Here is a 16,554-nt window from a genome sequence, read left to right as displayed (position 1 = left end):
TATATTTGGTCAATAACAAAAGTTAATTTCAATACTCTGTTATATACCCTTTGTTGGCAATGACAGAGGTCAAAAGTCTCCACAAGGTTTTTCCACACTGTTGCTGGTAGTTTGGCCCATTCCTCCATGCAGATCTCCTCTAGAGCAGTGATGTTTTGGGGCTGTCGCTTCAGACGTGCCTGGACATGTCCTGGCTTAAGCAGGGGGACACGTCTGGCACTGCAGGATTTGAGTCCCTGTTGGCGTAGTGTGTTACTGATGGTAGCCTGTGTTACTTTGGTCCCAGCTCTCTGCAGGTCATTCGCTAGGTCCCCCCGCTCACTGTTCTTGTGATCATTTTGCCCCACAGGGTGAGATCTTGCGTGGAGCCCCAGATCGAGGGAGATTATCAGTGGTCTTGTATGTCTTCCATTTTCGAATAATTACTCCCACAGTTGATTTCTTCACACCAAGCTGCTTACCTATTGCAGATTCAGTCTTCCCAGCCTGGTGCAGGTCTACAATTTTGTTTCAGGTGTCCTTTGACAGCTCTTTGGTCTTGGCCATAGTGCAGTTTGGAGTCTGACTGTTTGAGGTTGTGGACAGGTGTCTTTTATACTGATAACCAGTTCAAACAGGGGCCATTAATACAGGTAACGAGTGGAGGACAGAGGAGCCTCTTAAAGAAGATGTTACAGGTCTGTGAGAGCCAGACATCTTGCTTTTTTGTAGGTGACCAAATACTTATTTTCCACCATAATTTGCAAATAAATTATGTAAAAATCAGATTTTCTGGATATTTTTCTCATTCTGTCTCTCATAGTTGAAGTGTACCTATGATGAAAATCACAGGCCTCTCTCATCTTTTTAAGTGGGAGAACTTGCACAATTGGTGGCTGACTAAATACTTTTTTGCCCACTGTATACATATCAAAAAATACCTGACTGCAAAGAATACCAATCAGAAAATGGCTGACTGCAAGAAAACAAAAGAAAATACCAACACCAAAACAACATACCGAACAATCAATCCACACACACAGATCAATAACATAACTAAAGAAAATGGTGAATATTAAACTCTTCTTTGATCAGGTGACGTCTCTGTGGGAGTTGTGGGTGTTTTGTCATTACTCTCTCGAGCCAGCAGAGGCTGAAGAACAGTGGGAGAGATCCAGCAGATGACTGGGATGTGGCACGTGATGTACAGGCTCCTGGATTTCCTCATGTGACGGATGATGGCTTTCAGTTTCAGTTTCATGTCCTCTGTGGTTGAGCCTTTGAGAAAGAGGAAGCGCGATAACATGTCAAAGAGTAAGAGATCTCACAATACTGGTTTTAAAACTATCAACTGTGTTTAGACTGAAATGCCGTTACACCTCGGGTGTGCATTATTTTATAATAGTTCAACGAACCGGAGTCAATTATTCCACTTATTACAGTTCCCACGGCAAGACATTGTTCAGACGATTTGTCAGGATTTGTCCTTAAAACGCTCTTGTTTGCAAGGGAGTGAACCTACACTGGTCTCACGCTTCGGTTTGATTACGATTATCATGCCATCGATTCGGTTCAATATCACGATGCATCGCAATACATTGACGTTGCACTGCATCCTCATGTATATAATTTTGTCAGTTATATGAACTGAACCTTTACCTGCTCAAAGAAAACACGGTTCTTGAATGTATCAAACAAAACTCAAGTCTGGGCACAGAAGACGACAGGAGCGTTTAGAACAAATACACAAAACACTAAAAGCCCCATCATGAGGTGGTCTGAGTCGCATTATAGTGAAAGCTAAAGTCTAAATGCTTCTGGTTGTTGAAACCACATATGTAAATTTTACTCCTCGCAACAATGCTAAAAAATGTTTACGTGTGAGAGCGTTATGGGCTATATGACATGTTATAGCCAGATATGACGGCGCTACTAAAGCATGCATCGCCGCAGACGAGCAGCTGTATCTCTTCAACAAGCTAACACACAAACTACTGAAAGTAAAGTCATAGGTGCTCAACACACAATCATATTCATTAAAAGTAAAGAAACCTTTTTTGAACCTGTTTGAATGAATTCGATTCCTGGATCACTGAACACTTTCCCAGGGTTTAAATGGCCTGATCACAAACAGAAGCAGAATTGAGTTAAAGAGTTAGAATGGAAATGTCCTCCTACCAGGGTTACAGGTGCTGTAGATGCTCAGTGTGATTGTGATAATCTCGTCTAACTAGAGAAGCACCGATTGATCGGCCAGGGATCGGAATTGGACGATTTTCTGCATGATCGGCGATCGGCTCACAGCCGCATGCAAACATGTCGTTGGCATGGACGTTTTTTACTGTGAGCGAAGAAGACACTAATTATGCCATTTGTAAAACTTGAATGGTTAAAGTAAACCGCGGGGGAACCACCAGGAAAGCGCACAACATGACAAACCTAATTAGACACTTAAAACTCAATCACCCCGTGGAACTTCCCAGTTTGAAGAAGGTAACATTAGTAAAGGTAAAACGGCTAAAGCTGGCCAGAGCTCAGAGCCAGCCATAGGTCTGCAGCCTCTCCTATCTTTCCTTGGTATAAGCAGCGAAAAGACCAAAGCAATTACATAGAAATTATGGACTTCATGGCGCTGGATGACCAGCCGAACGCATAAACCGCCACTTCATGAGAATTTACTGTTTCATTTGAGAAAACGGTCATATCATGAACACAGACACTCAAGGGCAACGTCAACCCGTCAAAATAAAAATTAAATTGACAGAATATATTGGGCTACTGTTGTAGCCTACAGTAGATTTAGCACCTCTATGTAATAATAATACGTCTCTACTAATAATAATAATTATGCCTAGATGGTTCATTATTTTTCACTTGATCTTTTTTTATAAACAATGTTTACTTTTAAACAGCATACAGCCTTTAAATGTTTATGTATTATTTACTTATAATGATTATCATCATAAATAATACATTTAATAAAAAAAAATTAAATGGTTAAATAAATAATATATATATATATATATAAATCATTTAGCTGTGGTACTGAAATTGGTACCGAGTACTGTAACATTTTTATGGTATTGGTACCGACTACTGGAATTTTTGTACCATGACATCCCTAGCTGGCAACATTTATTATCCAATTACTGAACTATTATTTGGAGGAGTATTGTACACTTCAGGTTTGTTCATTCATAGGATCTTTTGTCTTTTGTAAGACAAGTAAAAAAGAGAAAAAGGTCAATTTATAATGTTTTCTTTCATAAGCAACTGATTTTCAGTTATTTGTTATTTCTACTTCTTTCCAGGCACAGAACACTTATTTTTTGTGAGTTGTTCAAGTGCGAGAAGATCCTGTTGTAATGTTTAATAATTTATTTTATAATAAAAAAAAATAATTAGCTTTGAAGAAAAAGTGGATTTTTGTTTGTATATGCTGTCAATTATAGTTCTTAGAAAGAAAATCGGAATCTGCAAAAATCGCTATCGGCCGATCTCATTAACAAAAAATCGGAAATCGGAATCGGCCAAGAAAATTGCAATCGGTGCATCTCTACTTCTAACATCATCTAATGCGTGATGAAAATTACGTTAATGATGCAGCTTCACGTACTTCTGTAATTTATTTGCGTTAAATTATTTTAACGCGCTTAGGACTTTAAATTAATCGCATGCGTTAACAGCCCTAATCTAAACCCAAGCCTCCGTTGCTAATTCCAAATAGTCATTTTAGAGCTAGAAACAGAGACTGATAGCCACTGATAGCAGCCGGGGCGCAGGAATGACTTTGACTTCGTTTTGGCCACTTATATGAATCAACGTCCATCCCACCACCATAATAGTAACATACAGTATGGTGACGTGGTACAACATGTATGGAATCACAAGCAGCAAATCAATAAACAAAATCATACAATCTGTTTATTATTAGAGAACATACAGAGTTGGGAAACATAAAAGTGTACAAGCCCGCCTGTAATTGCAGGCAGAACGGAGAGTAACACTTTACAAGGCAAATATTTTATTTAAGGTTTTTTTTATAACTTTGCTAACTGCGTAAAATTCGCCACAGGCGAGTGTTTTTATAGGAATTTTAATACTTCACCCCCATTTCCTTTAAAAAAACTATTTTGCACTAGTTATGCAACAATACAGTTAGTCCACGGTTCAATACATACCTCGGTTTTTAACCACGGTTTTCGGTTCGGTTCGGTTCTGATGGCTTGTCACATCAGTTTTTTGTTATTCTATTCTTAGGCGACAGGAACAGCAAGAGGTTAAGGAGAAAAAAGACTATTTTTTATTGCAATACTCTTTCTTTATTTTACTTAAAAGAAATTGAAAAACCTTACTTAAACCTAAAACTTTACTTTAAAAAAAACCCTTGTACATATTCCTAGTGTATTGTATAATATAAAATAATAAATATATATATAGATTTACAGTGTCAGCTCAGAGCTGTACAGCAGCATTTAAGTATAAAATTGAATGAATAAATGTAAAAATAAAACACTACATAGAATTCACTATAAAATATACATTGATTCTTATTAAAGCTGCTGTATTAGTTTTACAGTCAAGAGCAGTGAGTGATTTTCTCTTTGTCTTTTGTTGTTGTATTAAAATTAAAGGGATAGTTCACTCAAAAATGAAAATTTTTTCATTGAGAAATGAATACAGGTTTGGAACAATATTCGAGTGAGTAAATAATGACATAATTTTAGAGGTGAACTGTCCCTTTAAGGACAGCGTGTTCACTATAGGCTGCGCCGCTGTCAATTAAAGACCTGCAAACATCTAATATACACACACACACCGTTTTTTACTTTCACTTTAGACATAACCGACTGTGTTTATGTTAAACTTGTGTGTATTTGACAGTATTAGCGCAGTAAGACGACTACTTAGCAGTGTTGGGGAAAGTTACTTTGAAAAGTAATGCATTACAATATTGCATTACTCCCTTAAAAGGTAACTAATTGTGGTACTTAGTTACTTTTTAAGAAAAGTAATGCGTTACATTACTTTTGCATAATTTTTTCTCGCCTGGGCAGTTTGATTTTTGGGGAAATGTAAAGACCCTTTCACATCAAAATTGGAATAATAAGGCGGAAGGAAATGCAAATTCACGCCTGTTCAGTAGAGGGCGCCGCTCAAACAAACCTCTCAGCTGTGCTTCCATTCTGGATTAGAGTAGAATTGGACGCAGGAGAAGAAAGTTTAACACTTCACCAATAAAAATAAAATAAAAAATAAAGTTATTTTTGCCTAAGGTTTAACTGAAACATCGAAGGTCAGCAGAAAGTACATTGGTCAATACACACTGACACACACTCACACAAACACAACGCCTCGCTATTTACTCGCAATTTCACTCAACATAAGTAACTTGCGTTACTTATTTGAAAAAGTAACTCTATTTTGATATGTTGTTGTCAATTTAAAAGTAATGCGTTACTTTACTAGTTACCTGAAAAAAGTAATCTGATTACATAATTCAAGTTACTTGTAATGCATTACCCCCAACACTGCTACTTAGTAACGACTAGTAAGACGTCCAGTAATCACGTGTTTGACAGGCGTTTAGTGCGCTTGCTCGGAAAACCGCGCATAAGCACACAAATTAAATGTTTAACCAGCAAGGCTTTAAAACGCATGCAAATAATGAACTTTCGTGATTGTGAATAACTCTAGTGTTGCGTGAGTATAACTCCACCACTAACGTGTGAAGTGAATGTATGTCGCGTTGTTCAGTATATTGGGATGGAGGCAAATTATAGAATTTGTAGAAAAATAATTAATGAAATGCAAAACCGAAAAAAAAACGCAATTCACAAGTGAATGCCGTACCGAACGGTTCAATATTATATTGAGAATTGTGGCATCCTTACTAGGTACACAACATACTTTTGGACAAAAATGTCCCCATTGGAACCTATTTAAGCTTTTGAGAACCCCTGCTTTAAATCATCACATTTGTATTTAAACCTCAACATATTACAGTACCTTCATTGATCCTAGTTGCCGTATTGTGTACTGCAGGGTTTAGCTGTAGTTGAAGTTTACTGTGCCTGTGAAAGTGTTTCTAGAGAGTACTGGAGCATTTACTCTTGCACCTGTGCCAGCACTGACTCCAACACTGACTCCAGTGTCACTGCTCATCTGCACTGAAATAAAGACAAACACACACATATTTAAGCTTCTTACAGAGATGTCATGACATTAGAGCTTTAATAGCAATGACAATTCTCTTTATAACCATCCTTGTGTTTGCTCTAAAAGTTTTTTGTAACCAATCATCCAAGCTACAGCACGACAACATCGAACTGATCAGCGGCTTCAACAGTGTATGTATTCTCTTGAGTGGGCCTTTTCTGAACGCAGTATGTGTTCATTTTCATGATTGTGTATGCAACTATGTTTAACGCTGCAGTTGTTCATATCATGTACTTGTCTAATTTGCCTAGGACACACTGTACAATTTTCGGCTGTCCCAGACGTTGTCACGGTCTTGAGACCAAAGATAGCCTACGATCATTTTCTGACAGTGTCAGAAATTCAGCATGAACACCACACAGTGTGTCTTCTGCTACGACCTACGTCTACTGACCAGCCAATAAAAAAACACAAAAAACATAAAAGCAACACGACATAAAAACTACAGCTGTCTAAGTGTGATTCATCGTGGTCTTCCTGTTTATCACTAGCACACACTGATGACATTTTATTCTTCTATAGAAACGTGCATCGTAGCCTCAGAGTCAATAGGTGTCATCATTGTACAGTCTACATGCAAGTTTAATGGTTCATGTCGCACAGTGTGATTTATAATGCTGCGTTTACACCAAACGTGAATAGAGCATCAGGAGCGAGTGATTTCAATGTTAAGTCAATGGAAAGGCGCGTTGACGCGCGTCTGGAGGTCCTGCGATTCCGCCTCGTTCGCGTGGTGCTTTTTGTGCATTCACGCATTTGAAGCGGAGTTTAAATTTTTTTACTTTGGCGTCAATTCGCGCCGTGTTAACCAATCAGGAGCCTGCTAGCTGCTGTCACATGGTTAAGTGACGTGATGAGGAAGATATTTCAGGTGAGAATGTAGTTGTTTAAAGCTCAAATCTGTGGTTTATTTATAAAGAGAGCACCTATTTAAAAAATAATCTGGTGTGTGTGTGTGTGTGTGTGTGTGAGCTCCAGTGGATCAGCGGTGCTCAGCGCTCATTAACCCGGTGAGAGCAGCCTTTCCTCGGCCAGTCCTTCTGCCGTCTGCCGCTGCTCTGATGTCCTGTAGTGGTTAAACATCAGATATAATTCATCTTGTGCTGATCTAACGGCAGATCTTTGCTCTCATGAATCATCATTTGTTGTCTGCCAAATAGTTTTGACTGAGGGCAAAGAGAAGTTTCATAACTTTATTTTTTAGGATATTTAAATACACATGCAGTGGAGATAATGTAGGCGTCGCCTGGACCACATTTGTGTGGCTATTAATGTTTAATATATATTTTTAATGAAAATGAAAAGAGGCAGAGCGGTGATTTGTGACATATTTCTCCTGGAGCGCCTTGAACATGCATCTATTTCGCTTCAAACGCTTGATTAATACACGTGTCCAATTTGGATTCAAAATGGATTCAAAATGTTCAAGCGTCAAACTAGACACGATTTTGACGCTCTATTCACGTTTGGTGTGAACGCAGCATAATGATCTTATAGGATTGCTAAAATCACACAGTCTGTACCGGGCTTAAAGCCTAGATACTGCCACCAGCTGGTACGGAAAGCTATTTACTTTTACGCAGGCGCAGAACAGACGTGCTACTTGGCCATCGGATGTCGATGCAATCTGCTTTCATCGCTACTAGTTGGTCGGCGTCGGTTTGGTGTGTTCCTTGCTTAAGAGACACACCCAAAGTGTGTAGTGTTGGTGTGCCTCCAGGAACAGGGTTGGGAAACACTGGTGTAATATGTACAGTGGACTGCACGTGGAATAAGCCTTAAAAGCAATTTCACTTTAAAAGTACAGTTCAACGCATAAATATTAGTCTTAGGGGTATGTACATGTATGTCAATAGCTGTTTCCATCACCCCGTTTTTATGCGCATTTTGAAAATGTTTATGAAACGAGTGATGGACACGGCAAATTTCGAGGGAAAAAATCCCTTCATTTGCAAACTGAACTTTTCGCTGACTTTTAGCGAAAAAGAGATAATGCGAATAATGGGAGATGGGAACACATTTGCAGAATTCTGACGTAACATTAAACCCACGTGACTAATCTGCTGTTTCCGCCGATGGGGTTTTATTTACGGTTGGTTACTAGTTTACCTAGTAACCTTATATATTGCGTTATGATTTTGCCATTATGACATGTTGGAGTGTGATTCTCAATTTAATCAGCCAGCATAATTTTACTTACATTTATTTTATTTACGCTATTAAGACACGTTTTAACGTGTAACCCAACCCAACCCCATCCCTAAATCTACCCATTTGTGTGTTATATAATATAAACACAGATATAACAGGCAGCTATGAATGCATGCACAATTTATTCAAAAAGTACAAATATTCCAAGTGTTTCGAGGCCAAGCGATTGATTTGTGTGAAGGAAATCCCCAAAAGCGATCAGGGTCTCCATCCGCTGAAGATTGTGAACACATTCAATTTCAAAAATAGGAGAAATATTGATAGATTCTCATATGTCTGTGTCAAATTTCTAAACAGAGGAGTATTTTTTATTCAATACTTCCTCAAAATGCGCAGATGTAGCCTAATCATGAGCGATTGAGTCTCTTATGTGTTGTTTTCAATTCATACTGGCAGCCGGAGGCACATGTAGTCCATATATGGTACAGACAGACGAAGAAGAACCATGTGCCATAATAGAAGTCCATAATAAAAGCTTCCTGAGATCGCGAAACATGCAAATAGAGACATTTGACGATTAAATAAACACACAATCGCGACAATGTATGGTTTGTCTTCAAGCCACTTAGTCTTCAAATGCTCATCCTTGGGCAGATGAAAAAAGTTTGCTTTTGAGTGGCACTTCAGAACACAGCGTCTCGTCGCCATGATGTTTTCTAGTTTTCACGGGCGTCTTGGAGCGCAATAAGTGGGCGTATCGTATTCAAATAACTTGACAAGTTGACGTCATCTAGTCAGAGAAAAAGCTTCGGTCTTCTAACGATTCTTAAAAATGACTCAGAGTCGACTCTTACTTTTGAAAGAAAATAACTATATATACGGTGTACTGTCATATTTCAAACTTTGCAGGATGTTTTTGTTCACTTAGATCTATGTTACACACTACATGAAAGGTACATTTCAAAATTCCATGATAGGTGCTCTTTAAGATCAACTCTGTTCTTCACATGAAGACATCGTATGACTTCAGAAGACTTGGAGTGCAACATGAGTTAATAGTTTTATACTGCTTTTGCAATAAATACATGTGACTGTACTTGTATTTGCCTGTTACGTGTTTTATATTGTTTAGAAGTGGGTAGGTTTAGGGTAGGAGTTGGGTTAGTTGCCCCAAAATATAAAAGTAGCCTTTAAATATTAATAAAATATTAATAAAATCATGTCTGCTTTTAAAAATGCAAAGAATAAAATGCGTCTTGATCTGACGCATTGGGTAAACAACTGAACTCAATGGAGCACCTGCGTGTCGATATATTAATGCCTAGGGGTGCCTTTAGCATCTTCATTGTGACGCGGAAGGCACTTGACTATGCTTCGGATTTTGATGCCTTGGGAGTGAGAACGGGTTGAAACATAATGTGGATTGTTTTACATGTACAATTGAACATTAAAACATTTTTAGATGAATTTATCTTTCACAGCATCTGTGTGTTTGCGTATAATGTCACCGATCTTTCACATGCTCTCCTGACGGATTTCTGAATATTGTTCCTCGTGAATTAGTTCCTGCTGACACAGTTTATCTGCAATGATCTGGACATTTCAAACCCCCTGAATGAGATCTAGCCAATGGTTATCGAAATATCTTGCTTTACCTGCCTCACTTTTCAGACACGGCTCGTCTCTCTTAGGATGAATCTGATCAAGTTCATTGTTCAAAATGGTTGCAGTCCAGACCTCCTCCTCATCCTCCTTTCTGGTAAGAGTCATTTGAAGATCATTCTCCAGACGTGTATTGACCTTGAAGTAGTTTGGGAGAGTTTCTCTTCTGAGTGTGATCCCTTCTATGGGATGGATAGTCAAGGCACCAGGAACATTAAGAGTGTGTGGCGTTTTCATCCGAAAGGGCCGGTCAGGTCTGGGATGCTTGATTGGGTAACTTGATTTTTCACTCTTCTCAACTTTTTCTTTTGCACAATCATCAACTGGAAAAATGTAGACATGTAGAATGAGAGGCGCTTTAGAAGGCATGTAGAGAAGAAGATCGCAGTGTTCGTCCACTCGCATTATCCAACTTATAATTAATGTTATAAGAGAGAAGGATGGTTGAACAATCTTCGCATGGAATCGGCTCAACTGCACAGGTTCTGTGGTTATTCCCTCGTCTTTTACGGTGAGGAGTTTCACAGCATCTTTGAGAGAGGGGTCAGACTCTCCTAAACAGGCGTAATGGGGCAGATGAACTTCCTCCAGTTTCCCTGAGATCACCATCACGTCCATCACTGGAGCGACTCGGTTGCACTGCAGCTTCTCCAGCTCTGCGTTGAGGAAGTGTCCGTCTATGGTACGATACTGAAGGGTGACGCCACAGTCACAGACCCATCGCATTCTGGTCCTGACACACTCGTAACGGCCTGGGTCAGTGCTGACCCTGAACTTTGACCCTTCTTCATCTGTACAGGCCGACGGCTCAATCTGAACCCACTGATCAGAATCAGCGATATGGACGCAAGACTGACAGTTCAGCAGCGGGTGAATATTGAGCCCAGAAGGTTTGGGCTCAGAGAACCTGTGAAGAACCAGAAGAAGGCAGAATGAAAGAGAGAGATGGTTTTATGCACAAACAGAGTACAAAATTAATGAATTGAAGCTACACTGTGTAACTTTTTTAGTTTATTCTTAGCTAAAAACACTTAGTTCTTTCAAAAATATATGTGCTCATTAATGTATATTTACTTCTTTCAAGTAATAAAGTATTCTCGTAAGTTTATAATATGCCATTGAAAATAAATACGGGTGAGGGTTTGAATGCGGGTCGCCATGTTGCCCCTCTATCTTGAAAGTACATTAGCCAAAGAGGGACATACCCGTAAATTCAAGCTTGGCCTTTGGCGTTTTAACACTCGATGGCACCGTGTCCAATGTGGACGAGGTCGAACTGGAAGCCATGTTAATCTTGGACTAAATCGGCCACCGTAGGAGTTAAAACGAAATCGGAATTGAGAGGAACAGAAACTATTAAAGCTGCGAGCAGCGATGACGGGCCCAAGCCGGTGGCACCACCACGCCGGTGGCATCAGCTTAACTGTGCACGGCAGGCAATATGCATTTAAACAGGAGAATATTTTAGAATCGCTCGAATATGCCACATTTACCGCAGCAACTGGTGCCACTATCACCACAAGCCACACCCATGATGTAATTTAAATCTAGATTAATTTAAATGTCATTGGATAAAATAGATAAAAGTTATATTTTCCTGCTCAAAATTTTGTAAGTCCAGAAGGCCATTATTTAATTCAAGGTGTTTGTAGTTCTTTTTTACTAATTCACACTAAAGTGATAGTTTTTTGTGATAGTCTATGATACGAAAGGGTTAAATTATCATTCCCAGAGAGAAAGGCACACACACAAACTCACAGGGTGAGAGAGACACCCCCCCTCCCCCCCCCCCCCACACACACACACACCACACACACACGTGCACGCACACACACTCAAACACACACACAGGGTGAGCCTGAGAGTGAGGGGGGAGGGGAAGGACTGAGAGAGAGGCAATCTGCACATTGAACAAGATTCACAAGATTTTAACAACAAAAAGAAATATAATCTAAATGGTGGGAGAAAGTTTTTTTTATTTCACTCTCTGAAAAAATTATTTTGAATATATTTGAAATCAATATGTGTGGTCCAATATAAAAAATAAATTACAAAATTAATAAATGGAACCAAATCACAGAAACAGCAAAGATGATTTTAATATCAGTGTTAGGTAAGAGTAAGATGCGTGTCTACATTTTATAGAAGTTTATTATAAATAGACACTTTTATAAAATCATGTGAAATTTATGTTTTAATACATTTATATTATATCAGTAAATAATTAATTTAAAGACATATGCATCATCCGTGATCTTGGCAAACACATCACATGACGTTTTTATTTCAAGTGAAAGTTATTTGTGATAGCCTATATAAAAAGGGTTAAATTATCATCATCAAGAGAGAAAGACACACACACACACACACACACACACACACACACACACACACACACACACACACACACACACACACACACACACACACACACAGTGATAGAGTGAGAGTGAGGGGGAGGGGAAGGACTGAGAGAAAGGCACACAAACAAACTCACAGCGTGAGAGTGAGGGGGAAGGGGAAAGACAGGCAGAGGGCATTCCATAGACTTAATGGTTTTTATACTGTACAAACTGTACATTCTATCCCCCTACACTACCCCTAAACCTACATATCACACACACACACACACACAGGGCCGTTTGAAGAAATTTGGGGGCCCCAAGCAAAATGGACATAGAGACAGTGCAAATACTGTTGTTGCATATACTGTCCATAAAATTTGAAAACATTTGCAAAAAACACCACCGTATCATTAAAAAAAAAATTGTAAACCTTTAACCATTTTTAAAACATCTATAAACATTACATAGATAGACCGACCAGATATTCCTAACACTTTGGGAATACTTAAGGGTTACTAGTTGGTTTGTAAACTGTCTATAAACATTATCTAGATGGTTATTATAAAGTTGCAACAGATGACTATAATACCTTGATAAATAGTTAATAAACAGTACCAGTAAAACATGTGGGTTGTCCTGATACTGTACTTCAAAATTTAACAGTGTAAAAATTGCCACAGAATAAAGTAATTGTTCAAGATCCATTGGTAACTTATAAAAATAATGTCATATTTGCAAACTGTCACTACCGTATATATCCCGACACTAGCACACTAAGATAAGCTATGAAAAAAATAATGTTCCTCTGCCTCTTTCTGGTTAAATAATGTTTATAATAATTGTTAATATAGCATGCTATATTAACTATTCCAGGTTATTTATGCATAGCATAAATAATAGTTAGTATAGCATGCTATGCCACTTTCATCAAAACATATTACAAAGCTATAGCAATCTCATGTAATTTCGTCTGTTCGAAAAAAAAAAGTTGCACTAACTGTTCATTACAAGCAGCATTTGCCGTCAGGCAGGTAGCGATAGCTAACATAAACATATTTTTGCTAGCCTACCTGCTGCAAACTTACACCATTTTTGTACAAGACAAGTAGAGCTATTTTATCCAGTGTAATTTATCACATACCTCTATCTTGTTTTTTTCTTATCCTCCTCTTCCTTTCTCTATTTTCTTTTCTGGCTTCCTGAAGCATAAAATTCCGCTTCAAATCTGAGGTTGTTTTGTATTTTGCCGCAGCAGAGATCGTGTGGTTGGCTGGCTGCTGTCAGCGACTACTGAGAGGGGCCCCTTAAGGGGGATCCCGATAACAGTGTCATTGCACTTTACTGCATTGACTATCAATGGGGCGCTCACACAGTTTGTCGTTTCATTTTATTCTTAACCTGTCGCTGTCTTGGGGCCCCAGGCCAGCTCGGGGCCCCAAGCAATTGCTTGGTTTGCCTGCCTTGTCGCGACGGGCCTGGTGTGTGTATGGCGGCATTTTAATGCCAATAATAACCGAGCGCACAGCTGACGCTTTCGCGCGCAGTAAATCACTCCCGCGAGTTAATAACAGATCTAAGCGCGAGGAAACGGCAGCGCGCGAGCTCCTTTTAAACCCGCGCGCGCGCATGACATGTACTCTGCGCGCGAATCAAGCCCTTGCAAGCTCGGACACGACTCGCAGCACGCGCGTCGTCATTCGCCACACTCGCGCTCGATACTCTATTTTGCTCGCGCGAAAACTTTTTCTTTTTGTCAGTCGTGGGGCGGGACTTTACGTCTTTCATTGTAACCTGAAATTTCATTGGTTAATTCCGTTTTCCCGGAAGTACGTTGTGATTGGACGCCTGCTGCAAAACGATTAGACATGGCTTCTACGGACCAGATGCAAGTGAGTTATTATATTTTATTTATAGTTATTATTTTTATATATCTTTATTTATGACTGTTTGCATTAAATTTATATATATATAGTTCACTGCTACAGTATCTATGTTTACCCAGCCACAATTATTTCAGTTCTGAGAACTTTTAGAAATGTGCAATGCGTCCATTAAATAGTTGTAAATTTTACTACAAATTAAAAATTGCTTTATGTGGCTTTGGGTGAAAGATAAATCACGTTTTCATATCAGAAAGCAATTGTTGTTGTGTAAGCTTTTTGTTACCATTCTTTGTCAGTTTTGAGTGGTTAATATATTTCAGATTAAATACAGTATAAAAAGGTTTCAGCACTTTAACCTGTTGAAAGGTTGCAGTTACAGTTACAGTACACAGCATAAATGATCATAATGTTGCTCTATTCTGCAGCAAATTCTGAAAAGGCATATTTTGGAGGACCTTCTCTCCAAATTTGAGAGAGCCCTTTTGAGATCTCCCCTTGACAAGGATTACTTGGAGTTTGTGTGTCGCCAGCAGCTGTACCTCCTTCAAGCACTGTCAAGACATGTGGAAATACCCAACGAAATCATTGAGGCTCTGCAGGAAGTGTTTGATCTGGTGAAACAACCTACATATTCCACAGCTCCACATGCAGTGGTGGGTTCCTCTGTAGGTCTGAGAGGACGTCCAAGGTTTGCAATGGAAAGAGAAGAGTTAGAAGAGATGCTGCAGACAAACCTTCCTGTTCGTTACATTGCTAAAATGATGGGCGTTTCCACCAGAACCATCTTTAGAAGGATGAATGATTTTGGCCTTTCCATCTCAGGATTGTATAGCTGCATGACTGATGAGGAGTTGGACAATGTCATGAGAGCCATAAAGGAGGATATGCCTGCTGCTGGTTACAGAATGGTCAGAGGGAGGTTGTTGTCTTTAGGTCTGCGTGTGCAGTGGAAGAGAATAGCTGCCTCAATGCACCGAGTTGATTCAATAGGAATCCTTTCGAGATTGGCCAGCCTGGGATGTGTAGTGAGAAGAACATACTCAGTTCGAGGGCCCCTTTCTCTTGTGCACATCGACACAAATCACAAATTGATACGGTATGTAATGAGATATATATATATATATATATATATATATATATATCTCCATTTAATATTTTACCATTTATAATAGTAGTTTATAATTTTTCAAATAATACTTTATCTTTTTTAACTTGTAAATAGATACAACATCGTAATATTTGGTGGTGTGGATGGTTATTCCAGGAAGGTATGTTTACACTCTGTTTCTATAAAAACACAAATTTTACCATTGATTTACAGTGCTACTAGTAATCTGCTGTTAAGATCAGTCCGGTCATTATGTCTATTAAAAGTAATTAATGTTTATTAAAAATTAGTCTGTAATGCATTCAATTCCAATGTACATTGCATTTCCTCCTACCTATACTTGCTTATTGTTTGTTCCTTTGTATATACAGGTCATGTACTTGAATGCGGCAAATAACAACCATGCATCGACAGCATACCACTTCTTCTCAGAAGCAATCCAAAAATTTGGCTTACCATCAAGGTAAGTATAGTAAAGATAAAGCAATATTAATTTTATGTCTGTCAATTTGATTTTTTTTTTAAAATATAAATCAGGGTCAGGGGAGACCAAGGAGTGGAGAATGTACAAGTAGCCAGATTCATGTTTTTGTCAAGAGGCACTGACCGAGGAAGTTTCATATCCGGCAAAAGTGTCCATAATCAAAGGTGAAGTACTAAACTGAAAAGTAATCTTTGTAATCTGTAGGTAGCTTTTCAAAGTCGCTTAAGTAACCAATTATTAATTAATAATCGTGAGCAAAATAATTTGTCACTGCATTGATTTAACCATAAATTGATTTTATTGTTTCTAATAGGATTGAGCGCCTCTGGCGTGATGTCAGAATGATAGTCACCAACAAGTACTCTGACATGCTGCACTCGCTGGAGGCAGAAGGATTGCTCGACATATCTGTGGTTGAGGACCTTTTCAGTGTGCACTACACTTTTCTCCCAAGACTTCAGGCAGACTTGGACATGTTTTCAGAAGCCTGGAATCATCATCCACTGTCCTCAGAGGGCAATCGAAGTCCTGAGCAACTGTGGCAGATTGGAATGATGCACACAAATAATGACCTATCTGAGAGATATGAGGTATGGTGACGCTGTCTTAGTCAGTAGTCCCTCACTGCAGAACACACAAGATCCAGGGGATGGAGATGGTTAGTTTAAGGCCTATATAAAGTGGGAGGAGTTGGATCTAGATCCAGAGGATGGAGACCGGTAG

At 38.9% G+C, this 16,554-nt stretch overlaps 1 protein-coding gene across 1 annotated transcript in view; it reads right to left on the bottom strand.

Annotated features, from left to right (window-relative positions):
* The window catches only part of LOC307136153 (uncharacterized protein), a 33,179-nt gene continuing 16,625 nt past the window's right edge, over window positions 1–16,554 (bottom strand). Inside the window, exons 5-7 of the mRNA XM_079832936.1 lie at window positions 10,005–10,918; window positions 5,989–6,149; window positions 1–1,257 (exon numbers count right to left, since the gene is read on the bottom strand). Of these exons, the coding sequence (XP_079689062.1) occupies window positions 6,028–6,149; window positions 10,005–10,918 (1,036 nt within the window). The 3' untranslated portion in view covers window positions 1–1,257; window positions 5,989–6,027. The remainder of the gene's footprint in view (window positions 1,258–5,988; window positions 6,150–10,004; window positions 10,919–16,554) is intronic.

The sequence above is a fragment of the Gobio gobio genome, assembly GCF_949357685.1.
Source record: "Gobio gobio genome assembly, chromosome: 13".
Classification (NCBI taxonomy): Eukaryota; Metazoa; Chordata; class Actinopteri; order Cypriniformes; family Gobionidae; genus Gobio; species Gobio gobio.
This window is presented reverse-complemented; position numbering and strand designations above follow the sequence as displayed.